Here is a 25,893-nt window from a genome sequence, read left to right as displayed (position 1 = left end):
ACAATGTTTTGTGACTACCTGGCCCGCATTTTTCAAGATAAAGACTCGAAAGGTAAGAAAAATGCAAATAAGTAGAATCTGAGACTATTTCTTGATCCCACATGGACTTTGCTGTATTGTATATACTGATGTTAATTTCCTTTTTGCTTGTGGAATTCCAAATGTTATATCCACCATGTTCTTAAATACGTACTTAGACATACTCGCATTCTAAAAGGACGGACTTCATAGACATGTTCACATTGTAATTGTACATACTTTATCGATGTACTTGTCTTCTAATTGTACATACTTTACAGACGTGCTTACATTCTAATTGCACATTCTTTCAATTGCACATACATAAAAGCTGAAACGTAAAGTAGGTGTATCCTCTCTTCTCCGAAACTACACACGCGATTTCATTAAAATTTGATAACAACCTTCATCGCCCATGATGTACCAAACGTTGTTCACGGCATTAAAAGTATCAGGGTCTGAGGGGGTCTGTTGGCGGTTTGAGTGACTGTTGCTCCTGATCCAGGTGAGGTTCAGGACCCATGGTCGCATTTTTGCTTAGCTCACAGAAGCGATCCCCAAAAAGTTGGACATAGTAAACAAGAGAAAATTAGCCTTCGACTATGAAAAAAAAAAAAAAAAAAGCATAAAAAATATAAATAAATAAAAACTTACATTTTTCAGGGTCCCTCATCGTGTGATATGCTTGACCCAAACAAAGCCAAATTGAGTCTGATGCATCAAACCCGGGCAGTGTGTAATCAGCAGACGTCTACAGGCCCAATGTCTTAGGAATTATGCTCGTCAAAAAACCAAGTTGCTGGCCATATTATTTTGGCTAGATAACATTGTGGGTGGAGTCGATTGACAAATTTGTGTGGGGTCTGTCATCTGTCTGACCAATGGGTGTACATTTCAAAAATCGACCCCCAACAAGAACCACACCACAACACAAAGCAACCACAACCATGCGGAGCCCCAGTAGAGCTGTGATATGTTGCAGGTAAAACTAGAACGACACTCAGTGGAGAGCATACCTCTACCAGGTGAACAGTTTACGTTTTGTTCCCAGAGTGGACCAGAAAATCACAATACAGAATCGCATTTAATCAAAATCGTCCGTCCTCAACTTTTTTGAGATATTCCTTTATATCTCGTTTTTGGCTTTATCTCCCAATAGTGAAGAATCACTTTAAAATTCTACTAACTGGATCCGGATCCGGATTTTCACCAAAATTGAATCGTTTCTTCTTTGTCACACACACACAACCTGTCCACCAAGTTTTGTCCAAATCCGTCCATAACTTTTTGAGATATCTTGCTTTGTGTTTGTTTTACCTGTCACTCAATGGTGTAGAATCACTTAAAAAATTAAATAATTTACAGATCCGATGCCATATTCAGATCTTCACCAAAATCGAATCATTTTGTCCTTGTGACATACCCTACCACTCTGCCAAATTTCGTCCGAATTCTTGCATAACTTTTTGAGATATGTTGTTACAAACAAACAAACAGACAAACAGGGATTAAAACATAACCTTCATCCACCTTTGGTGGCGGAGGTAAAAATGAAGCCTATATTTACCTCCAACCACTGAAGGTTGATGGAGGTTATGTTTTCAGTATTCACCCCTGTCTGCCTGTTTGTCTGTTTGTCCTCTCCATATGTCAATGGAGACGTGCAGAATAACCCCTGCGGGGTCCTCTCCATATGTCAATGGAGACGGCTCTGATTTCCTGTTTGTCATTGAGGACCTCCATCCATTGTTGAGACATAAAAAGACACTGTTTCTCCCACTCCATGCAATGCAAACATATGGATGACCATAATGCATAAGTCTACAATTGTGCCAGATACAACAAGTCTTTCAGAAAATGAGTGGCCTCAAGTGGCTTGTGTTGAAACATTACTAATTAAATAAACCTCTGAATAATGTAAAGAATTAACAAATCAAATATAATTTCTCATATGTGTCTCTCAAGTGAAATTAAATTCCTCATGTTTGGACTTTTCATGTTGCAGCAGCTAGCAAAGGAAAAAGAAGATTGGTGCAAAAAAAGAGGGGCACTGGGCCCAAGCTGAAAAGAACAGCCAAACTTCAAAATAATGACAGACTGGTTGAAGTCTCCACCAGACAAATGGAGAAAGGCCGAGGGCAGGCAAGAGCCCCAAGACCTTCAAATGCAGCTGTTGTAAAAAAAGTTAAAAATTCACCCAGAGCTTCAGGTGCAAAAGTGCGAGCAGCTGCCAAAAAGGCAGAATCGGCACAAACTTTGAAGACGCAAAGGAAAACAGCATTTGAAGACGCAAAGGAAACACCAAAAGAGGAATTGAAGGTTGGTGCCGCTGCAGCGAATTTTACAAAAGCTGCAAGTGCATCCAAAACTGAAAGTGCCGAAGGGATACAAGAATTTCCCATGGGAGCCGCATGTGCACTTGCAACTGAATGGCATGCCTGGCAAATTGATTACCTTTTTACAATCTTCAGCCTGGGTTTAAATTCACCCATTTTGGAAAAAGAGTTTGCATTGGTACCAGAGTCGCAAGAGATGTTGCTGAAGCCTGCCGGGGCCGATGCATCACAGGGGCTCAAATCAGCTGAGGAGTCTCTTGTGCCAACCGAGTTTCATCAATCAGAAGTGTCTTCTGGGTTCCATAGATTGCTGCCACAACAATCCTCCATTTTGGAGCCAGCTGGAGTGGGCCGGATCAGCCGCAATCCAGTTCCAAAAAGGTCAATTGATTCCTCAAAAGTGTTGTTGAAGTTTAAAAAACTGTTGTTGGCAAGATTGGAGGAGTCCAAGTCCATCATGCCGGATAGAGTCTGCCTGGCCGACAAGCATTTCTGTTGTGGTGACCTCTGTGCTGCATTGCCACTGGAATTTGCTAGACCCACTAGACTCGACCCAACAGAGGAAGAGGCGGTGCCCGCAGACGTTGCTGGCCTTGAAGAGTTGGCGGTGCCCGCAGACGTTGCTGGCCTTGAAGAGTTGGCGGTGCCCGCAGACGTTGCTGGCCTTGAAGAGTTGGCGGTGCCCGCAGACGTTGCTGGCCTTGAAGAGTTGGCGGTGCCCGCAGACGTTGCTGGCCTTGAAGAGTTGGCGGTGCCCGCAGACGTTGCTGGCCCCGAAGAGTTGGCGGTGCCCGCAGACGTTGCTGGCCCTGCAGAGTTGGCGGTGCCCGCAGAGTTGGCGGTGCCCGCAGAGTTGGCGGTGCCCGCAGAGTTGGCGGTGCCCGCAGAGTTCATAAAGGCCACAAAGCATGCAGGAGCCAATGAAAGGAGCGAAACCAACGAAAGGCATGACATTTCACATCAGCCTCCAAAGGATGTAAGTAAGATTATAACTTTGAAATTAAAAACTTGCAACACTACAATATGCATTTACTTATTTCAAATGACAGCGTATTTGATGAGATTCATTCTGGTGGTTACTATGATTGATGCAAGGCTGTGCTACTAATATGTTGTTCCTGTGGTGCTCATATGTGCAAAAACGTGTCTGGCTGTTATCCCAAAAACTATGGAAATAAGGTAGAGATGGATTATCATATGAATTATGATTAAATTATCATATGAATCATCATTCTAAAATACGCCATTTTGTGTCTGTCTGTCCGTCTGTCTAATGAATTTTTGACACCAATACATTCCGTCGTTACTTATCCAATCTCAACCAAACTTGACAGGATGACAAAGGGTTACATAATGAAGGTTGTAGCGCATTCATTGCCCCCCCCCCTCCCGAAGGGGGTTTTCTCCCCCGAGCGGATTTTCCTCGTCATTGCCGTCAATGGCGTTGCATGTTGAGGTGTATATCAATGTTAAATTAGCTTTATCGTGGCGTTTGCCCAAAGCAGAAGATTTATCGTGGCGTTTTTCCAAAGACGCTTTTAATCATGAAATTAATGATAATCGCATATTGTTAATGTTTTTGCAAAACAATATTAATACTAATAATGTCCCACTTCCCCAAGGCATTTTTCCTGCAGTGATAACGTGTATAAATAGCTCATAGTTGTGATGGCGTTTCCGTGGGAGCAATGGCTTCTCCAGGAAGTAAAAATATTATAAACCACAAACACGTATGCTTAGCTTTTTAAACAGTCGGTAATGCTCTTTATAACACTAAATAAGGAAAATTTGGAGGAATCCCGACATCCGTGAAGTAAGGTTTACTTACAGAACTGAGCGAATATCTACTGTACTCTATATAACCCACAAATGTTGGGTTAATAACATGGCCCTTTCTGGCCCTACTGTCATTTTTCATAGTGAACATTTGAAACTTGCTCCTGCTGTTTGATACAAAACTGAAAGGGAGAAGCTCGTGTTGTGCTCCTTTACCAAGCAGCTAGCTAGCACTTGCCAAGCCAGTTGTTCCTTAACAGCTTTGAATTGAGTGCTTGCTCAAATGCTTAAACCACTTGGCGATCTCTCCACAAGAAACTTGGCAAATGAACACACACCCAATGTTCTTGAGATCCGACCATAGATCGACTGTAATCTGCATACCCCAAAGATGAATGACCCTTTTTATCCCGCTCCCTTCGTGAGCGGATGTACTGGTATGAATGAACTATGATGAATATGATTAAATTATCATATGAATTATCGTGTGTGTGCGTGTGTGCGTGCGCACGGGCACCTTTATGTGTGTGCGTGCACTTGGGCGCTCTGTACGTGCAAGAATGCCCAAGAACCTGGTGGGTTTCATGTTTCAGTTATGCACCTGACAAAATCTCACCAGGACTTTGAAAAAAGGAGACTTGCAATGTGTTTCTGGAATTGTCTTCGGATGTACACACTTGTTGCGAGCATTATTGGGTGGCCCATAATTTAACTTCATTGGTTTACCCTTCCAGTTTGAGAAAGCAAGTTGGTTCACCACAATCACAGGATTCTCTGCACCGAGACCGAGATGACAGATCAGATAGCTGCAGGTGGAGGTTGATAGAAGCTGCTGCATGAGACAGAGTAGGCGTTTGTGGACACATTCCAAGCAGAATTAATTCTGGATGCTATGGGTGTGGTTCCCGGAATCCTTTTGTTTGTGGGTCGATCAGAGTCTGAGTTTGCCTGAGTACACCACCAAATTTTTTGTTGTTGAACTTGCTCCCATGTAAGAGGTATGAGCTTAAACATGAAAACGGTCAAAGGAGCAGTCTGGGACTGAGGCAGAATAGGAGAGGTTGGAATGAAAGTTTCTTATTCGATCCAGAAGAGAAGATGGAAGAGTGCCTTAAATCTGGTATGGGTTGGAATGTTCACAGATTGGCTGATACCCACAGGGTTGCAAAAGGCCTTAACTGCTTGAATTCAAGATTGAGGCTCATGTAATAGATAACATTGATCACAAAAAGATAAACTGACACATAAAACATATGATAAAGGGCGCGGGAGACAAGATGGTGAGAGATAGGGGAGCACACACGTACAACATTTGAGAGCAGAGACATCGGGAGAACTGTGGGAGGGAGGGGGCTTGGGGGGAGGAGGCATTGGAATGGGGGTGGCGGGGGGGTGGGAGAGGTATAAAACACATGGACACTGCTAGGACTTCCAGAAAAGAACTCGGTATTTCAAAAAAGGGGATCTCGGGTGAATTAACGGGGGTAGAAAAGATCAAGGTTTTGGATGGGGGGAAGACAAGAGATGGTGGTGAACAGCTGTTTTAAAGACCTGGAGGGAGGAATGGGATTGAAGAGAGTGAGGGAGTTTGTTCCAGAGGTGGGAGAAAAGAGGAATGAAAGAGTGAAGGTGAGCAGAGAGTTTTGATTTTGTCCGTTTAACCACAAGAGGGATGCATGCAGATCTTGAGCGACCTGTAGGAATATTTGGGGGGCAGAGCACAGAGAGAGCTGGGGGGGCAAGGCCGGAGAGAAGTCGGTAGAAGACAGAAACACCACCAACCTGCCTGCAGCGAGTCAGTGAAAGGCCCTCGGGGTTAGCTTCATCGCGGGAGATTGATTGCAATGATTCTGAAACCTTTGGTTTCAACAGCGTGAACAGGGTTTCAACAGGTGAGCTTCACAGCTCACCTCGCGGCCATGGTTTGTGGTACGCCAGCCAAACAGTCTGTGTTGCTAATCTTTAAAAGCATTTCCTTCGTGCTTTCTGGTGCCTTTGAAATGACTTGGACCTCAGCTGGCCTCACCTTTTATGTGAGGTTTTACATGGTACAATCTACCTGCTTTAAAATTAACACTTACTAACATATAAGACCCGTCGCTTCACTGACGGGAACACCAATGTTCGGCTAATTGAAAAAAATATATATTATGTTGTTGTTTGGTGTTAAAAACGACATTAGATGAAAGAAATGGGGAAAAATAAAATTAGGATGTGTTTCGGGAGAGTGTTAAACGAATATTCATCACAGCCTTTTTAGATGCTGAATTGCAAATATTATACAACAACACACGAAGAGGAAGTTCAAAATGAAAAAAGTTCTCACCCTCCCCCTCCCCTCTTCTTTCTTTTGAATAAATTGTCTGGGACGTACATATAGATGAGTATGATTTGTATTTGTGGAGATTCGTGGAGATTTGGAATCAACGTGGTGGATAAAACGTCTTTGTTGGGAGAGGGATACGTGGTTAGGTTTACTTCCTGAGTGGTTTCATTGAAATCAGATCTCAAGTTAACAAAGAAGGATTCCTGGGTGATCCTGCTCTCTGTGCAGGGATAACCAACGTCACGTGTTGGCATTTGCAATTTTGACGCACGTGTCCATGTACCCATAAAAAAAGAAGTTTTGGATCACAAACGTTCCCGGGAATTACGCGAATCCACCATAGTTGGATTTATTGAAATCCGTTAATCCGTTCTCAAGTTATAACACTGCGAAAAAAAAAAGAAAAAAAAAAGATCACTCATAGAGTGACGCTTGGCAAAAGAGAACAAAGCAGAATGGCACTCGGTAGATCCTTTTGACCTCACAAATAATTGGTGGTTGAATGCACTTAGCTGACGTGAAAATCCAATTCAAATTTCACGTCAATCAGATGAAAATTGAGGCTTTTAGAAATTTGAAAAAAGTGGTTGACCTTTGGCCTATTTTGACCTTTTGGCCTATTCTGATCTCAAAAATAGTTGTTGGTTGAATTCAGTAAGCCGATATGTAAATCGTATTCAAATTTCAAGTCAATCGGATGAAAATTGAGGATTTTAGAAATTTGAAATTGTTGTTGACCTTTGGCCTATGTTGACCTTTTGACCTTTTGACCCCAAAAATATATAGGATTTTGGCGGATCACGAACGTTACCATTTGGTAAAGTTTCGTGAAGATCGGTTTAAAGTTGTGTCCTGCAGGCAAGTTTAAGTGAGCAGACACAGACACACAGACACACAGACACACAGACACACAGACACACAGACACACAGACACACAGACACACAGACACACACACAAACCGGAGTGATCAACATACTTGCAAATTTTTATTTTTTTTGCCAAGTAACAAACAGACACGGCTCTTTTTATAACACAGATTGTCTCAAATAGCTCATACAGCGGGAAATCTAACCTATGGGATCACACGGTCCCTACTATTGTTCTATCTACCCACCCATGGTCTATCTGTGGATCCCACTCCCTCAGTTCCCATAACACAATTATGTACAGTTTATCTTTGAGTTCTTCGGGAAGAATAGATATTAAAAATAGTACAAGCCTATATTTACTCACCATGGCCATGCGACAGTAGAGCTCCGCACCCTCTGGGGCAGCATTACACTAATAGAAAACAACGGCCTGAGTCAACGTTGTGCGTGTTGTAGTTCTTGGGGATCCATTTTGCATGTGCTTTAATCAACTTCTTTGTTTTAAAATGAACTATGAAAACAAACGTGCCATATCTCATTTTGTTTCACTGCAACGTCGTATTTTATTTTTTGCACGTTTCATCTGTTATGCAAGTTAATTTTTTTTATCACATAATGCCCAAGAGTACCTCTCTAGAAAGTATGTTTTGTGCACAAAGTTTCGAGTAGTATTAGAGTGAGTTATAGATAGCTGTATGTTAATTGAGCTGGATGAAATCGACAAATTATCATTCTCATCATTGATTCACACGGAAGCCTGGTGTTGGCTTAGCGGTTAGGGTGCGGCTTGGGATCCCAGGATCCTGGGTTTGAATCCTGGCTGATCGCTGAATTAACACCAGGGGGGTTGACTCAGCCTGTCATCCTTCCGAGGTCGGCAAATTGAGTACCAGCTAACTGGCAATTCCCTGTGGGTCACAAGAGGTGACTAACAGGGTTGGCGGCAGGAAGGGCATCTGGCCATAAAACATTGCTTCAAAAAGGGGCCCACGGTGCCCAAAAAAGGCCAACCCATACTCTGTGGGGATAAATGGCCTCCAAAGGTGCGTCATCATTGATTCACATGGGATACGTGCAAGTATGATTGTGATAGATAAACACAGTTGGAGCTTAATTTTCTTAATTGGGTGAAATAATAATGCGTGATTAGTTTGTTTTTCATTTGTTCAATCGTCAAAGACTGACGTTTTTATGACTGATATGAATCTTGAGATTTTCAATTCTCATGTTTATTATCACAAAGGTTGCAACTAATTGTATCATTATCTTAAGCCTGGTGTTCGCTTAACGGTTAAGGTTGCTGGCTTGAGATCTTTGGGTCCTGAGTTCAAGCCCCTGTTGTGCCATTGAATTAACACCAGGTGGGTTGACTCAGCCTGCCATCTTTCTGAGGTCGGCAAAATGAGTACCAGCTAGCTGATAAGGGGGCATTGCATCAGCACCACCACCTTTCCCCCAGAAAATGATGCAGCCAGCAGCATGTGGCTGCATACAAGCCATGCTGCATACAAACCACCACCGCCATCCTCTTAAGCCTCATAGAATATGGAATTTTCTTTAGAGACATAACAGGCCTTCATTTTTTTCTTTTTTTTTCTTTTTGATGAAACCATCCAGTACACCTGTTCTCTCTGGGGGCGGCAGGAAGGGTCATGCCTCTCTGGGATATATAGATTGCATTAGATCTACGGATGGACCTCACTAACATTGGGGGTGGGAGTGGGGCGTTCATTTACCAAGTTTCTTGAAAAGCGCATGCCAAGTGGTTTAAGCAATCGAGCAAGCACTCCATTCAAAACCGTTGATAAGGAACAGCTGGCTTGGCAAGCGCTAGCTAGCTGCTTGATAACTGAACACATCCTGAGTTTCCTCCCTTTCAGTTTCATGTTAAACAGCAGTAGCGACTGTTTCTAAAGGTAATCACACCATTGCGTGTTTGTGGTTTATAATATTTTTACTTCTGGTTGGGGTCATTGCTCCCATGAAATGTCACGAAAAGCTATTTATAAACATGACCACACCGTTTGGTCAAGGAGGAGAAACCCCTTCGGGAGGGGGAGATATTATTCGTATTAATATTGTTTTGTAATAACATTAACATTATGCTTTTTATTAGAAGCATCCTTGGAAAAATGCCACGATCAAGCTATCTTAACAACAGATATACACCTCATTTTTACCCTGTGCTCGCGAAGCGAAAGGCAGGGTTAAGCATTCGGGTCCGTACGTGCGTGTCTACATTTTTTTTTTTTCATTTTCTCGGCAACCGTTGGTCCGATTGACATGAAATTTTTACCATAGGAGGGCCGCCTCCTGTAGAATATTTTTGTGAATATTATGACGTCACGTGGTACGGGTGCCATCTTGGAGAAACCAAAAAACTTTGCACCTCTATCTCAAAAACCGCTGCACAGAAATAATTGTGACAGGTCTCATTGCAAAGAACTCTCCAGGTGGAATAACATATGTGAATGATGATGTCATCGGTGCTGCCGTTATGACGTCATAATTTGACGAGTAAAAAACATTATCCGATCGGGATGAAATTTCTTGAGCATCTTCTCGGTATAAATTGATGCAGAAATAAAATTATAATGACGTCGTAGGTCACGTGGTTCGGACGCCATATTGTTTTGAGTGAAAAACCACTAAAATCCAATTTTCTCCTAAACGATTGAACAGATCGAGGCCAATCTTTGCAGGCAGAATCGCATACCCATGACGAAGAAAAAGTCAGCGAGCATGTCATGCATCACATAGTTTCAGTTTCATGTTAAACAGCATGTTATAACTTGAGTTATGACGTTTTTAAGCATAAACTTTAAAAACCTAGCTCCTCCCTCATTTTTGATCCTATCGAGGGGAAACTTCACAGATGTGTTCAGCATGTCAGTCTACTAGAATTTGGGGAAGAAGACTACAGCCTCACCGCGGCCTTCCCTACAAGTAACAAGAATTGTGAAACTAATGTCGCCACACAATCATCGAGCTGGCAGGCCAAGGTACAAGCCAAGGTCAAGACCAAGACCAAGGCATAGAACGTCCTTTACAGGACGGGCGGCCATTCCGACCGTTGAAAACCAAGGCCTGTCAGCGCTCCAACTCAATGTCGAGGGCCTCACCACCGCCAAGCTCGAAGTCATACGATACCTCGCCGACTTCAACAAGGCAGCAGTCGTTCTCCTACAAGAGACACACTGTGCAGCTGACGACAACCTCAAGCTGCCTGGGTTCCTTCTCGCTGGGTCCATCCACAGAAACAGCACGGAATGGCAACCTTCGTCAGGACTGAACTAAGCTGGACAGCCATTAGCCAATCTCCACCAGGCTCCAACATTGAGTGGCTGGCCACCAAAATCCAGGAAACATCGGTCGTCAACGTATATAAGCCTCCTCCATCAGCGCTGATGGCGTCATCACTCCCGTCCGTTACTGCACCCGACATCTATGCAGGTGACTTCAACTGTCAACACACAGACTGGGGTTACAACTACACAACACCAGACGGAATGATGCTGAGCGACTGGGCCTCCAACACCGATGCACTGCTGCTGTTTGACCCAAAAGAGCCTCCAAGCTTCTTCTCTGCGCGCTGGAACACCTACACCAATCCGGACCTGGCCTTCACCGTGTGCCGCACCAACGACCCGAAGCCTGAGAGACGCGTCATTGACAGGTTCCCCCGCTCACACCACTGACCGTTCATCATCAAAGTGCCATCACTGGTGCAGCCGGTAGCGGGCAGACCTGTCAAGAGATGGAACTTCCGGAAGGCTAACTGGCAGTCGTTTGCTGCAGAGACGGAAAGAAGAACAACCGGTCTCCCGAACCCAGAAGCTGCTGATGTGGACACCGCATACACAGCCTATTGTAAGGTTCTCCTGGGTGCAGCAAAGAAAAACATCCCGCGTGGCTTTAACAAGAGCTACATCCCAGGTTGGGACGAGGAGTGCAGCCATCTCCTGCGCAACCATCAGCAGGCTAGCTCCAGGGAAGAAGTGGACGCGACTGCAACAGCACTACTCCAGAAGCTGGACGCCACCCGTAGGACCAGATGGACTGAAATAGTTGTCGATCGATTTTACCCATTCTAGTCGCAAGGCGTGGCAGACCATCAACCAGCTGACAGGCAGAAATACAATGCCATTCAGGTGCCCGGTGACAGCAGACGCCATTGCGTCCCAGCTGAAGAACGGTCGCTTCCCGGATGCAGACAAAAACTTTGCCCGCCTGACGTTGCGTGAGGTGTCTTCTCTCTCCAGAGCGGCCAGCGCCGATGCCAATATCTCTGGAGACTTCACAGCAGCCGAACTCAGTGCGGCCATGAGCAAACTCCAGCCGGGTAAGTCACCAGGCCGTGACAACATCCATCCGGAGTTCATCATCCACCAGAGCACAACAACATCCGGTTGGCTGTGTTCGTTCTTCTCGTCGTGCCTCCGGAGGTCCAAGCTCCCGAAGACCTGGCGCTGTGCTTCCGTCATAGCCCTGCCGAAGCCGAACAAACCCGCGGAAGATCCCAAATCCTGCAGACCGATCTCGTTGCTCTGCGTCCCATTTAAGATTCTGGAGAGGATGATCCACAGCCGCATCGACCCAGTGGTGGACCCACAGCTCCCGCGGGAACAAGCCGGTTCGTGGCAGGTCAACAGTGGACCAGGTAACATTACTCACACAAGATATCGAAGACAGCTTCCAGGACAATGAGAAAGCTGGCGTAGTGTTCCTGGACTTGACAGCTGCATACGACACCGTTTGGCAACGTGGACTCCACCTGAAGTTGCTGAGGACAATCCCGGACCGGCATATGGTGAACTTCATCATGGAGATGCTGTCAAACCGCAGCTTCGTCCTACAGACCAGCGACGGCCAGCGCAGCAGGCTCAGAAGACTGAGGAATGGTGTCCCGCAGGGTTCTGTTCTCTCGCCGATGCTGTTTAACATCTACATCTACGACCTGCCGGATACAACATCCAGAAAGTATGGTTACGCGGACGACCTGGCCATCATGCTGCGACGACCAACATGGAAGGCGATGGAAAACGGTATCAACCAAGACATGGGCACCTTGGTAGTGTGGAATAATAAGGATGCGGAAAGGCAAGTTTTGGCCCATTGTTAAATTAGGGCGATAAAAACCAGTGTGTGCTTTAAGCTCGCAGTCTGAGCAAAGCAATAGAGATGGGACCAGGACGATGAGCACCATCTTTAAATAGTTTTTGCCCTTAAGTGGAGAGCCCCAGCGCAGAGTGTTGACTCAGCCCAGGGCGGATGCATTTGTCAATGAGTGAGATTGTGTAGGTCAAAGTGGGTTGACCTGTAGAAGCTAAGACAATGGGTTTCTTCTCCTTTGCCTGCGATAGCATTTTTTGTAAAGCCTTTAGTGCCTCCAGCAGATGGGCATTGGCGCCAAGAAGACGGAGTCGACCAAGCTCTGTGTTGACCTCTAAATTCCAATCGAACTGCATCAAAGTAGCCGAGTTCTACTTAAGGACAATGCTCCCAGGCGGAGGGGAGAAGAGCAGGATGAGAGAGAGAGGAGAGTCTTCAACCAAACGACGCGTCGTGTTTTTATTTGTAAAGTATAACTCTATTTTGGTGTAAATACTCTTTGTGAGATTAGTAATAAATCTATTTAAACTGAGTGAGTCTGGTGGAGTCTGCTTGACTTTTGGCTGAGAGAAGTGTCCAAAAGATGTCACAACAGTAGCTTACCTCCGGAGGTGGGGTTTGCAGCTCAGCATTGGTAAGACAGTGTCAGCGGCATACCATCTTAACAACAGAGAAGCAAAAAGGGAACTGGACGTGTTCGTTAACAACAAACGCCTGGAGTTCCAGCAAGCCCCAAAGTACCTCGGTGTACGCCTAGATCGGATACTGTCCTTCAAGCAACACCTAGAAGAAGTTAAGGCCAAGGTGACATCAAGGGTCTCGCTTATCCGACGTCTCGCTGGTACGACCTGGGGAGCCTCTGCCAAGACCCTACGGATATCCACGCAAGACCTGGTCTTCTCGGCAGCCGAATACTGCGCCCCAGCCTGAGCAGAAGCCCACTTGTGAGAAAGGTTGATGTTGCCATTAACAACGCCCTCCGTATTGTAGCTGGTTGCTTGAAGCCCACCCAGCATTCCACCTGCCAGTCCTAGCGGGAATCGCCCCGGCCGGCCTCAGACGGGAGGCTGCTACCCTCGCCCTGGCAAGGAATGCCCAGAAACACGACTGGCACATCCTGCACAACACCACAACGATAGTGGCGCCTCCAAGCAGACAAGTCCCGCCATCCCGACAACAAGGCGGCACAAGAGATGCTCAGTTCTATCCCTGAGGACCTGTCTCGAAGCGCATGGCTGGCGGCATCTTGGAAGCAGGTGTGGGAAACAGCTGGCCCACCCGCATCCACCGCTACATCTGGGACCCAGGAGGTGGCGTTGTAGGAGAAGATCTACCACGCCTGCAATGGACCTTGCTGAACCGTCTACGTACGGGGGTCGGCCGCTTCAAATCATCGCTGACGATGTGGGGCCTGGCAGACAGCGCCGCATGCGAGTGCGGCGAGCCTGAGCAGACTGCCGAACACATAATTACCACCTGCCCCCCATACAGACCACCTTCAGAAGCCGGCCTCTTTGGCGTAGGACCAGAGACGAGGGCATGGCTGCACGACACTGAGCTGGCCATCTGATGATACACGAAAGAAGAAGAAGAAGTCTACTAGAATGACCTTTTGCCATTTGCGATAGGTCACGTGGTTTGGCAGATATACATAATTAAACTATTTTTTAAAATAACTATTGAACCCCTTCATTGATCAACATGAAACTTCATATTATAGTATAGGTAATGAAGTGTAACGTGTGCAAAATTTCAAGATGATTGGATGTAAAGTCTGGAAACTTGAAGTTGTTATTGCGTGAAGAAGAAGAGTCCTCTCGAGTGGGCATGGAATTAATTATCACACTGCACATCACGAGCAGGCAAAGTACGGAACGACGTCATGGGGTCCTTTTGACCTCAAATAAAATTCTGATTTCAGATTTGTCAATTGCTGACGTATATTAACACATGACCAAAACAGATTTGGTGAAATTCCGACGATTTTTGACGAAAATATAACATTTTGTCTGCATTTCAGTAAAGTAAAGTGTGTGCCATGTCAGCATTTTAAAAATTGAAACGTGGCTCATTGTAAAGAACTCCATATGGGGAATAGGTGTTGTTAACGATGTCATTGGTAGATGTCAATGTTAACGATGTCAATGAACGTAGAGCAGCAACGAAGGCTGGAAAGGGTGGAAATGCGAATGGTTCGATGGATGTGCGGAGTATCGTTGAGAGAGAGGAAGACAAATGATGAATTGCGAAAGATGATGGGAATATTGCCTGTGATTGATGCTGTGAAGAGGAACAGGTTGAGATGGTTTGGTCATGTATTGAGGAAGGATGAAAGTGACTGGTTGAGAAGAGTGATGGAAGTTAATGTAGAAGGAAGTAGAGGACGGGGAAGACCGAGAAAGACTTGGCTAAAGATGGTGGAAGAAGAAATGCGGGCAAGGGGGTTAACAAGGAGAGATGCAGAAAATAGGGCAAAATGGAGAAGATTGTCATGGGGACCGCAAGGCTAACCCCCGCTCTAGTAGGGAACATGGCCTTAAAATGCATGTTGTTGTGTTGTTTGTTAACGATGTCATTGGTGCCATAATTATGACGTCATAATTCGACAGGGACAACGCTTCGTCTGATTAGTTTGAAATTTATTGAGCATGATCTATGCAACAATTAGAGAATATAAATTTATGATGTCATCGCTCACGTGGTCTGGCAGCCATATTGGATCAAAAAAAAGAAACGTTCAAAAATAGAAGGGTTGGCTCACACCAAGTTGACTGCGCAGGGTAAATATTCAATGAATACCATCTCGTTTGTTTTTGTTTCCGTGTTTGATGTGTTAGCTCTTACACGAGCCTCAAGTGTGTGGTGTGTGTGGTGTGTGTGGTGTGTGTGGTGTGTGTGTGTGTATATATATATATATATATATAGATATATATATAGATATATATATAAAAAATAAAAAATAAAAAAAAATTATATATATATCTATATAGATATATGTATATATATATCTATATCGATATATATATAAAAAAATATATATCTATATATAGATATATATATATATAGATATATATATAGATATATATAGATATATATATATATAGATATATATATAGATATATATATATATATAGATATATAGATATATATATATATAGATATATATATAGATATATATATATATCGATATATATATAGATATGTATATATATATATATATATAGATATGTATGTATATATATATATATATATATATATATATATATATATATATATATATATATATATATATATATATATATATATATATATATATATATATATATATATAAATATAAATAAACGATATATTTATAACGCAACCCCATTGGCAGGGAAACCCCCTTGTTGGAGAAAACACCCTTGGGGAGGGGGGGCAGATGAATTTGCTGCAACCTTCATCCTCCTGTCAAGTTTGGTTCAGATTGGATAAGTAATTGAATGTATCACAGTAAAAAAAATCGTCAGACAGACTGACAGACACCAAATTGCATATTTTAGTGTGAGGATGTCCTTTGTAGGAGAAACAACAAAAGCATGATATGCCGAAAAGTCGGCTTTATCTCTCTAATTTTTCAATGGCCTCTGTTATTCCCACCTCTCTGTGAGGTCAGGAAAGGAGTTATTTTGTCTTTGGGAGGACATTGAACTGCCCTGGCCTGACATTCAACTGAAGTACTGTCTTTCCCTCGCGGTCCCCCTGTGCTGTCTTTCCCTCGCGGTCCCCCTGTACAGTCTTTCCCTCGTGGTCCCCCTGTGCTGTCTTTCCCTCATGGTCCCCCTGTGCTGTCTTTCCCTCACGGTCCCCCTGTGCTGTCTTTCCCTCGCGGTACCCCTGTGCTGTCTTTCCCCCGTGGTCCCCCTGTGCTGTCTTTCCCTCGTGGTCCCCCTGTGCTGTCTTTCCCTCGCGGTCCCCCTGTACAGTCTTTCCCTCGTGGTCCCCCTGTGCTGTCTTTCCCTCGCGGTCCCCCTGTGCTGTCTTTCCCTCGCGGTCCCCCTGTGCTGTCTTTCCCTCGCGGTCCCCCTGTGCTGTCTTTCCCTCGCGGTCCCCCTGTGCTGTCTTTCCCTCGCGGTCCCCCTGTGCTGTCTTTCCCCCACGGTCCCCCTGTGCTGTCTTTCCCTCGTGGTCCCCCTGTGCTGTCTTTCCCTCGCGGTCCCCCTGTACAGTCTTTCCCTCGTGGTCCCCCTGTGCTGTCTTTCCCCCCGCGGTCCCCCTGTGCTGTCTTTCCCCCGTGGTCCCCCTGTGCTGTCTTTCCCCCGTGGTCCCCCTGTGCTGTCTTTCCCCCGCGGTCCCCCTGTGCTGTCTTTCCCCCGCGGTCCCCCTGCGCTGTCTTTCCCCCGCGGTCCCCCTGCGCTGTCTTTCCCCCACGGTCCCCCTGCGCTGTCTTTCCCCCGCGGTCCCCCTGCGCTGTCTTTCCCTCGTGGTCCCCCTGCACTGTCTTTCCCTCGCGGTCCCCCAGTGCTGTCTTTCCCTCGCGGCCCCCCTGTGCTGTCTTTCCCTCGCGGTCCCCCTGTGCTGTCTTTCCCTCGCGGTCCCCCTGTGCTGTCTTTCCCTCGCGGTCCCCCTGTGCTGTCTTTCCCTCGCGGTCCCCCTGTGCTGTCTTTCCCTCGTGGTCCCCCTGTGCTGTCTTTCCCTCGCGGTCCCCCTGTGCTGTCTTTCCCTCGCGGTCCCCCTGTGCTGTCTTTCCCTCGCGGTCCCCCTGCACTGTCTTTCCCTCGCGGTCCCCCAGTGCTGTCTTTCCCTCGCGGCCCCCCTGTGCTGTCTTTCCCTCGCGGTCCCCCTGTGCTGTCTTTCCCTCGCGGTCCCCCTGTGCTGTCTTTCCCTCGCGGTCCCCCTGTGCTGTCTTTCCCTCGCGGTCCCCCTGTGCTGTCTTTCCCTCGTGGTCCCCCTGTGCTGTCTTTCCCTCGCGGTCCCCCTGTGCTGTCTTTCCCTCGCGGTCCCCCTGTGCTGTCTTTCCCTCACGGTCCCCCTGTGCTGTCTTTCCCTCGCGGTCCCCCTGTGCTGTCTTTCCCTCGCGGTCCCCCTGTGCTGTCTTTCCCTTGCGGTCCCCCTGTGCTGTCTTTCCCTCGCGGTCCCCCTGTGCTGTCTTTCCCTCGCGGTCCCCCTGTGCTGTCTTTCCCTCGCGGTCCCCCTGTGCTGTCTTTCCCTCGCGGTCCCCCTGTGCTGTCTTTCCCTCGCGGTCCCCCTGTGCTGTCTTTCCCTCGCGGTCCCCCTGTGCTGTCTTTCCCTCGCGGTCCCCCTGTGCTGTCTTTCCCTCGCGGTCCCCATGTGCTGTCTTTCCCTCGCGGTCCCCCTGTGCTGTCTTTTCCTCGCGGTCCCCCTGTGCTGTCTTTCCCTCGCGATCCCCCTGTGCTGTCTTTCCCTCGCGGTCCCCCTGTGCTGTCTTTCCCTCGCGGTCCCCCTGTGCTGTCTTTCCCTCGCGGTCCCCCTGTGCTGTCTTTCCCTCGCGGTCCCCCTGTGCTGTCTTTCCCTCGCGGTCCCCCTGTGCTGTCTTTCCCTCGCGGTCCCCCTGTGCTGTCTTTCCCTCGCGGTCCCCCTGTGCTGTCTTTCCCTCGCGGTCCCCCTGTGCTGTCTTTCCCTCGCGGTCCCCATGTGCTGTCTTTCCCTCGCGGTCCCCCTGTGCTGTCTTTCCCTCGCGGTCCCCCTGTGCTGTCTTTCCCTCGCGGTCCCCCTGTGCTGTCTTTCCCTCGCGGTCCCCCTGTGCTGTCTTTCCCTCGCGGTCCCCCTGTGCTGTCTTTCCCTCGCGGTCCCCCTGTGCTGTCTTTCCCTCGCGGTCCCCCTGTGCTGTCTTTCCCTCGCGGTCCCCCTGTGCTGTCTTTCCCTCGCGGTCCCCCTGTGCTGTCTTTCCCTCGCGGTCCCCATGTGCTGTCTTTCCCTCGCGGTCCCCATGTGCTGTCTTTCCCTCGCGGTCCCCCTGTGCTGTCTTTCCCTCGCGGTCCCCCTGTGCTGTCTTTCCCTCGCGGTCCCCCTGTGCTGTCTTTCCCTCGCGGTCCCCCTGTGCTGTCTTTCCCTCGCGGTCCCCCTGTGCTGTCTTTCCCTCGCGGTCCCCCTGTGCTGTCTTTCCCTTGCGGTCCCCCTGTGCTGTCTTTCCCTCGCGGTCCCCCTGTGCTGTCTTTACCTCGCGGTGGCCCTCTACTGTCTTTCCCTCGCGGTTGTCAGCTCTTTCACGAGCCTCGATTCGGTATACAAAAAAAAAGAAGCCACATGCGAAACACCAGGGTGACCTTTCATAACTTGTTTGACATTTAAACCCTGGCAGAGCAAGTTGAAGGTCGTGTACACACCTTTAAAAGTACTCTGCCAGTCCTGAAAATGTAATTTTATGAAAATATATAAACTGCTATAATCAGTGCATCCCCTTGCCTCGTTGTTTCTGTATTATATAGTCAACTTCTTTAAAAAATGCAAAAACAAAAGTTTTCAGCATGAGGAAGGAGAAAGCTTTATGATGTACCAGATGTGGTAGTTCCATCCTCTTAAAGTGATTTTTGCAAAAGATTAATGGAACAACAATACATCCCTCCAGGTGTTCAAGTCGGTTTATTTTTTAACTTCATCTTACAAGATGATTTAACAGATTAATTATTTTTCTGTGCAGGACAAGAAGTCGAAAAAACATCGCGGCCTTCTGTGGCGGTTCTTTCATCGCATTAATAAACGCCTCTTTCGTCGCACCCCACGTCCTCCATCACAAGCTTGAAGGTAAGAATACCGAGGATGAGCAGAGGAGGCTAAGTTCATTTGGGACACCAATGAGGGGTGGATCCAGGGGGCACCCGGTACCCTCCTCACCCCCCCTGGCATCCCATAAAACCCATCCCCTCCCGTGAAAAGTAAAAAGATATATATTTCAAACTTTTTGAGGTGTATGTAACCGAAGATGTGGTCTCGGAATGTGAGATCACCTGATATTCCTCAGACCACAGCTGATGTTTACCGCAGCATTCAAAATGGAACTGGTTTGCACCATTCAATTTGTTCCCATGTTGGATACTTGATGATTAACATCAATGGTAAATGCTTCTTTTCTCCGAACCATTCATGAACCAAGAAGTGGAATGGTATCCCAAATATCAGATAATCCAAAGGCACTCTTATTAGTTAGGCAGCTTAGCAATTTTTGGGGGAACGACTTTGCAAAAGTACCATTTTTATTTTAGTGGTTCATTGGACCATATGCAATAGAATTAGGACCCGAGGCAAGACATATACAGTGTTTGACTTTTGCGCAAATACGACTCGCACAGCATAATACCGAGCAATACATTTATGCAAATAAATAATCAGCTATTGGAGTTAGACTAAAATCGTAAATACATAAATTGCTGGACAAATTACCTTGAACAACATGTCTGTTCTAAAGCTATATTGTCATTACATCCTTGTAGTTACGTACATGTTAGTTATATGAGAGGTGCGCGAGTCACAAGTATAACACATTTGTATGAACACTCGGTATTATATTACTGTGCTGTCTTTCCCTCGCGGTCCCCCTGTGCTGACAATCCCTATGAAATTTCCCCAAAAATTTACCAATTAATACTTAATTAATAAATTTTAATTAATAAAAATATTATTTTATTATTTTATACAAATACACTTTTAGATCCCGGACGTAGACCCAATTGCGAATCCGCAAATCGTAATTTGGACGAGCCCCCAATTCTGTTACGTGGTCCCCTCGGTGACTACCTGGTCTCGGTGACCCCCGGACCGTGAGAGGACCTTCGCCAGAAAGTAGTATTATATATGCGCTTTCGCAACGCAATCCCTATGAATTCCACCCAAGAGAAACTGATGTTCAATGATATATTTCCAGGGTAAGGATATCATACAATTTCAAGGATACAATCACGGATATATTCCCCGAGCAATCAACAACAAACAACCATCAACAATTCACACTCAACAATCAATCAATCCCCTAGAGGTTTAAGATGGCCATCTTATATAGGTGTGTCCCCTTTCGGTACTCACGACCCCCTTTTGTCTCTGCCCCTCACAATGTCTCTGGGCCCCTCCTGACCAAGATGATGGTCGGCGTCGCCGCACTCGGGCGGTTGAACGAACCCCGGGTGGACGTGTTTCCACCGGGCAGGTATCGTACCAGGCACCGCGGCTGCAGCCCCTCGTGGCCACGCGAAGCGGGTATGGTAAAGCAAGCCAAAAGCCCCACGCCGCTTGCAAGGCGTGTTAGGCCCCAACGTGCGACCCGTACGCGTCTGTTTAGACGGTGCCGCGAACGGTGCCAGACGCGGGGTCGATGCACGGCCCCACGTCAACTTGACGTCTCCACCGGGTAGGTACACGTCCCGGTAACTCCTCTCGCCAGACGGGCTTCGGAACGCCGCTTTTCCACGCGGCGCAAGGTCGATCCCACCTTTCGTCGGAGCGGGGCGAGGAAGAAGAATACTCGTCGCTTTTCTTCCTCGTGTCTTTTTTTTTCCGTTTCCGGTCACTTCCGTTTCCGGACACTTTTTCAGAAGGGCTCCTGACCCTCCAACCACAACAACCCTTAATCTACTACCCATGGATAAGCAAAGACCTGAATGGTAATTCACATACATTCACATAAATATGTAACACAAGTTTGAAATCATTAGCATTAAGCATTTAGAAGAAAAGTCCGGAAAGCTGTTCTTTGCGTGACGGACTGACAGACGGAAGGACGGCATGCAAACCTATAGTCCCCTCCAGTGTACACCGGTAGGGGACGAATAAAGGTATGAACATTGCTTAGAGACGTCCATGGACGCCCAGAGTACACTTTTTTGTAAGTGGGAACTGCTGCTATAAGCTCATTTCCGCAGTTTAAATTGAAATTTTTTGCTCAAGACAAGTGTCTACAGGTGTCATAACATATCATTCTCATAACATAGCATATCATTCTCTTGGTTAACTTCTTCTCCACCCCTCTCTCCTTTTCTACCCTCCCCCAACCACCCCCCCCCCCCTCCCATCTCTCTCTTTCTCTGTCCACTCCTTGCTCTTCCCCCTCCGAATAAATTGCAGCACTGTCCTCCGACCTTTCTCGGTTGCTCCCACCTCCTCCCGAAGTTCAGAGTGACGTTTGGTGAGGTGTTGCTCTCCCCACCCTTCCTCTGTCTCCCCCCTCCTTGCTCCCTCCTTCTGTCTCTGTCTCTGTCTCTGTCTCTGTCTCTCTCTCTCTCTCTCTCTCTCTCTTCCTCTCTCTCTCTCTCTCTCTCTCTCTCTCTCTCTCTCTCTCTCTCTCTCTCTCTCTCTCTCTCTCTCTCTCTCTCTCTCTCTCTTCCCCCCTCCTCTCTTTATTTTGCAGGAATATGGCTTCGACCAAAAGAAGGAAATGTCCAACAAGCAAACTTGACAAAAGCTACATCCAGAGCAGCCTTCCTCTTCAACAGCATAAAGCAAGAAGCAAATGCAGCAGGAATGGCTGCATCCAAAGCAACTGAAACTCCTCAAGAGAAAGAAAGAAGACGAGAAGAATGGTAATTTTTAACCCTGGATCTTTTAACCCTGGATTTTTAACCCGACTGAGCCTCAAAGCTCAATTTCCGCAGTTAAAATTTTACAATTAGGATCAAGACAAGAGTCTGCGGGTGTCATAGCATATTACATTCAAAACATAGCATATCATTCTCTTGGCTAACTCCCTCTCCACCCCTCACCTTTTCTACCCTCCCACTCCCCTGTCCCACCCACTCAACCCCTCCCTTCCCATTTCTCTCTCTTTCTCTGTCCACACCTCACTCTTCCCCCGTGCACTCCTCACTCTTCCCCCTCCTAATAAATTGCAGAACTCCACTCCAACCTCTCTCACCTTCTCCCACCTCCTCCCAGAGTTTATAGCAATGTTTGGTGAGGCGTTGCTCTCCCGCACCCTTCCCCTCTCCCCTCTCCCCTCTCTCTCCCCCTCATCTTGCTCCTCTCCCTTCCCTCTCTCTGTTCTCCTTTCTCCCCTCTCTTCCCCTTTTCCCCTCCCCTTTCTCTTTTTCTCTCTCTTTTTCTCTCTCTCTTTTTCTCTCTCCCTTTTTCTCTCTCCCTTTTTCCCTCTCTCTTTTCCCTCTCTCTTTTTCCCTCTTTTTCCCTCTTTTTCTCTCTCTTTTTCCCTCTCTCTTTTTGCCTCTCTCTCTTTTTCCCTCTCTCTCTTTTCCCCCCCTCCTTCTCTTTATTTTGCAGGAATATGGCTTCGACCAAAAGAAGGAAATGTCCAACAAACATACTTGACAAAAAATCGACATGCTAGGCCATCCTGCCAGGCCAATAAGGAAAGGATAACCGTCAGATGGTGAAGAAGTGGTGTTCAAGCATGGTTTTGCATACAGTAGGTTCTCAAGAGAAAATGTTGCATATGTTCTGAATCAAGAATCCCAAAGCACAATAGTATTCATATACCAAGGAGGATGAACTACATCAAATAGAGGTGCAAAGTGTGGATGAAATACCACCTTTTATATTTATAGATGCCGTTGTAGTGCGTACGATGGATAGGCCAGTACGTCCATGTGGGATGAGTCCTACTTGGCAGATGAGTTGCTGGTCATGATGGGCAGCCTTTGGGGTAAAGCATAGTTCACTTGAGATTCTGCTGGATGAGTAATTTTCACGATATGCGTCAAGTGGATTTGAAGTGTTCCCGAGGAACCAGTTAATTTGCACGTCGTTGATCGGGTGTATGTCGATAACATTGCACCACGTGCACACTTCAACATCAATATGGAGTGGGCTCCTGGGTAGATCCATGTGAAGGTCTTTCGGAGGTGCTGCAAATTGAGAAAAACATGACATTGCATCTGATAAACTAAACTGTCATCTGATAATCAGTGAGTGGCATTCTCATGAATGAGTGAGTAGCATTCTCATGAATTCGTGAGTAGCATTCTTATGATTCGGTGAGAAGCATTCTTGTGAATGAATTCTTGTGAATAGTGCCATCTCGTTGCTCTTGGTGTCCTGATCAATTGTTCTTCAGGGCATGGCCTCACGCCCCTCCTGTGCCTTTGTGATCACCAGGTCGGTGGTATCATTGGTGGTGCTCAATGGCCTGTTTCAGGTTAGTTTTTATGTAGTGTCTTAATGCATGATTGCTGGCTTGGCTACGTGTGTGTGCAGTTTCGGAAAGAACAGAGGGGAAATAACAGAGGCAATTGCATACAGGGGATTTACCATTAATCCTTAACTAATTAACATAACCCCACCCCTCGTCATGGGAATAATTATACACTTCCACGACATACGATCTAACGGTGGGTACATAGTGGGGTTATGTTACCCACCGGAAGTTCTTCAAGTTCTTCCGCTGAACTTGGGGACGACTAAGAAGAAGACCTTTGTTGGTCGAAAGCTTGTCGAGAATTAAAGATCGACTGTCCTGAAGCTACGTCCGCGTCTTATTTAATCTCCCGATTATATATATATATATATATATATATATATATATATACACACACACACACACACACACACACACACACACACACACACACACACACACACACACACACACACACACACACACACACACACACACACACAGTCACGAGTAGATGATAAATGTTGTTCCTGGGACACCCCCAAATCTCCATTCACTTACATGTAAATTTTCCTCACCCTCACTTTTCTTCATTTCCCATTACTGCTACCCCTACTCCCTTATGAACCTCCTAACATTTAACCTTATGGACCTATGATCCTTCTCGCCTTCTGAACCTATGATCCTTCTACTATTGACACTGAGCACAGGTCCTTATACATATCATCTGGCAGATCATCTTTGGCCCACTCAAACATCGATCCTACAAATATTTGTTTATGCGTAGGAAATAATTTAATTCTCCTCCAACTCTCTTCACCATCTCCTCCAACTCACCGGTATTTAAATTAATTCTCTTATTTGTTTTGTGAACTTTTTTACCAGTTGCCTTTTCAATAAGACTTATTTGATATTTTTCACATTCATTTTGTTTTCCATTTATATACCAAGGCTACCATACTCGAACCTTTTCTAATTAATCGCTCACTTTTGAGAAATGACATGTTGTTTCACTTGGATAACTTCCCAGGAGTTCTCATTGTCTTGTTTCCTGTTTTTCACACACACGCCCCGAATTTCCCCAAATGCTGACAGGCAGTTCACTTCCCCGAAATACATTTTGTTCATTATTTAAGCCGTGTTGCCGTGCCGTTTTAAACATTGCGAATGAAGATGAGCTTGTCTTATTCCAGTCTTTCCTCTGATGAAGAATACTCACCAGGATATTGGTTTCGTTTGGTGTTAAACTAACGAGAGCTTTGTATGTGATTAATTTTATGACTCATGATATATTTTCCTCTTCATTACAGCAATTCAAATATTGTGAATGACTTTCATGAGGCCCTGGCAGAATTTCAAGTCGTTTCTCAAGAGTTTCACAACGAACTGAATACGGGTTTGAACAACTTGCCTCGGAGATGGAGGTCTCTGAATGAATTCAATGTTTCACCGTTCTTAGAAGATTCATGTGGAAGGTATGGTACAAAATAAAATACGTTGATGTTAAATGAGGCTGCCTTAGAATGTGTGTGTGTGATGTTTTGTCTGGCTTCCTTCAACGAAGTAATTTCTCTTTTTTTTGTCTGTAGTATTAACCTCGAAGAAGACACAGATGAGATTTTGTCTCTTGTCCAAAATGACCATCAGAGTATACCCCTGGTAATTCATTATTCATCTCTCTGACTGGCACCAATAAACGGGAGCTGACATTTATTTATTCATTGCCAATACGATGTATCTTTTAATAATTTCTCCTCATGTTTTTATTTCGTTTTTCAAACAGAATACAACACCTGTTGAGATCGATGACCACAACCACGATCACGACCTCGATGGCCACGACTATGAGTGGGATGCTTATGATTTACCCAAGAGTGGTTATTTCCTGCCAACCTGTGATACCCTAAATTTTCAACTCGACGGCATTGACACAAAGCTTGATTTTTTTTTAGAGGTATGTGTGTGTGTGATTCATAATGCTCATTATTTAAAATCGTTGATGTAATCGCAATGCTCATATCTCAATTCACAATGCTCATATCATTTCATAATCACAATGCTCATATCCTTCATATCCTTCATATCCTTCATATCCTTCATATCCTCATATCTTCATATATAACATATCCTCTCCTTGCTTCGCCTTAATATTTTCTCTCCCCTCTTGTCTTTAACAGAAAGAGATTCAAAATCTGAAGACATCTGCTGTATTTGAATTGTGCTGGGGAGAAATTGATGGCTTGTGCTGGGGAGAAGTTGAATATATACCTCAATAAAAATGTTTTAATAATATAAAGATTTTTATGTTTTCAATATTTATATATGGTTATATTTGCTTTGTCCAGAATTATTTAAAAATTAATTACAAAAAGAGAATAAAGGAAAAAGAAGGGAAAGTGCGTCC

The 25,893-nt window shown here is 45.8% G+C and overlaps 1 protein-coding gene across 3 annotated transcripts; it reads left to right on the top strand.

Moving 5' to 3' along the window:
- Positions 1 to 25,893, top strand: LOC137411958 (uncharacterized). 3 transcript variants are annotated; one of them, XM_078769738.1, is made up of 10 exons: positions 1 to 52; positions 2,024 to 3,330; positions 19,077 to 19,180; positions 21,491 to 21,945; positions 22,255 to 22,781; positions 23,430 to 23,510; positions 24,800 to 24,964; positions 25,079 to 25,148; positions 25,273 to 25,443; positions 25,667 to 25,893. In XM_078769738.1, exons 1-3 carry the CDS (start codon positions 4 to 6, stop codon positions 19,176 to 19,178), a joined length of 1,458 nt encoding a protein of 485 aa, XP_078625864.1. In that variant the 5' UTR covers positions 1 to 3; the 3' UTR covers positions 19,179 to 19,180; positions 21,491 to 21,945; positions 22,255 to 22,781; positions 23,430 to 23,510; positions 24,800 to 24,964; positions 25,079 to 25,148; positions 25,273 to 25,443; positions 25,667 to 25,893. The 3 variants fall into 3 exon arrangements, with proteins under 3 accessions (XP_078625864.1, XP_078625865.1, XP_067953329.2); XM_078769739.1 differs by having other exon boundaries at positions 22,255 to 23,510; positions 24,841 to 24,964; XM_068097228.2 differs by having other exon boundaries at positions 22,255 to 23,510.

The sequence above is a fragment of the Myxine glutinosa genome, chromosome 1, assembly GCF_964187855.1.
Source record: "Myxine glutinosa chromosome 1, kmMyxGlut1.1, whole genome shotgun sequence".
NCBI classification, from domain to species: Eukaryota; Metazoa; Chordata; class Myxini; order Myxiniformes; family Myxinidae; genus Myxine; species Myxine glutinosa.
This window is presented reverse-complemented; position numbering and strand designations above follow the sequence as displayed.

Coding starts and splice junctions, on each gene's coding strand:
- LOC137411958 (XM_078769738.1), top strand. CDS start 4: ATGTTTTGTGACTACCTGGCCCGCATTTTTCAAGATAAAGACTCGAAA. Junction 53..2,023: donor TCAAGATAAAGACTCGAAAG/GTAAGAAAAATG, acceptor TTCATGTTGCAG/CAGCTAGCAAAGGAAAAAGA. Junction 3,331..19,076: donor CACATCAGCCTCCAAAGGAT/GTAAGTAAGATT, acceptor TTTTCTGTGCAG/GACAAGAAGTCGAAAAAACA.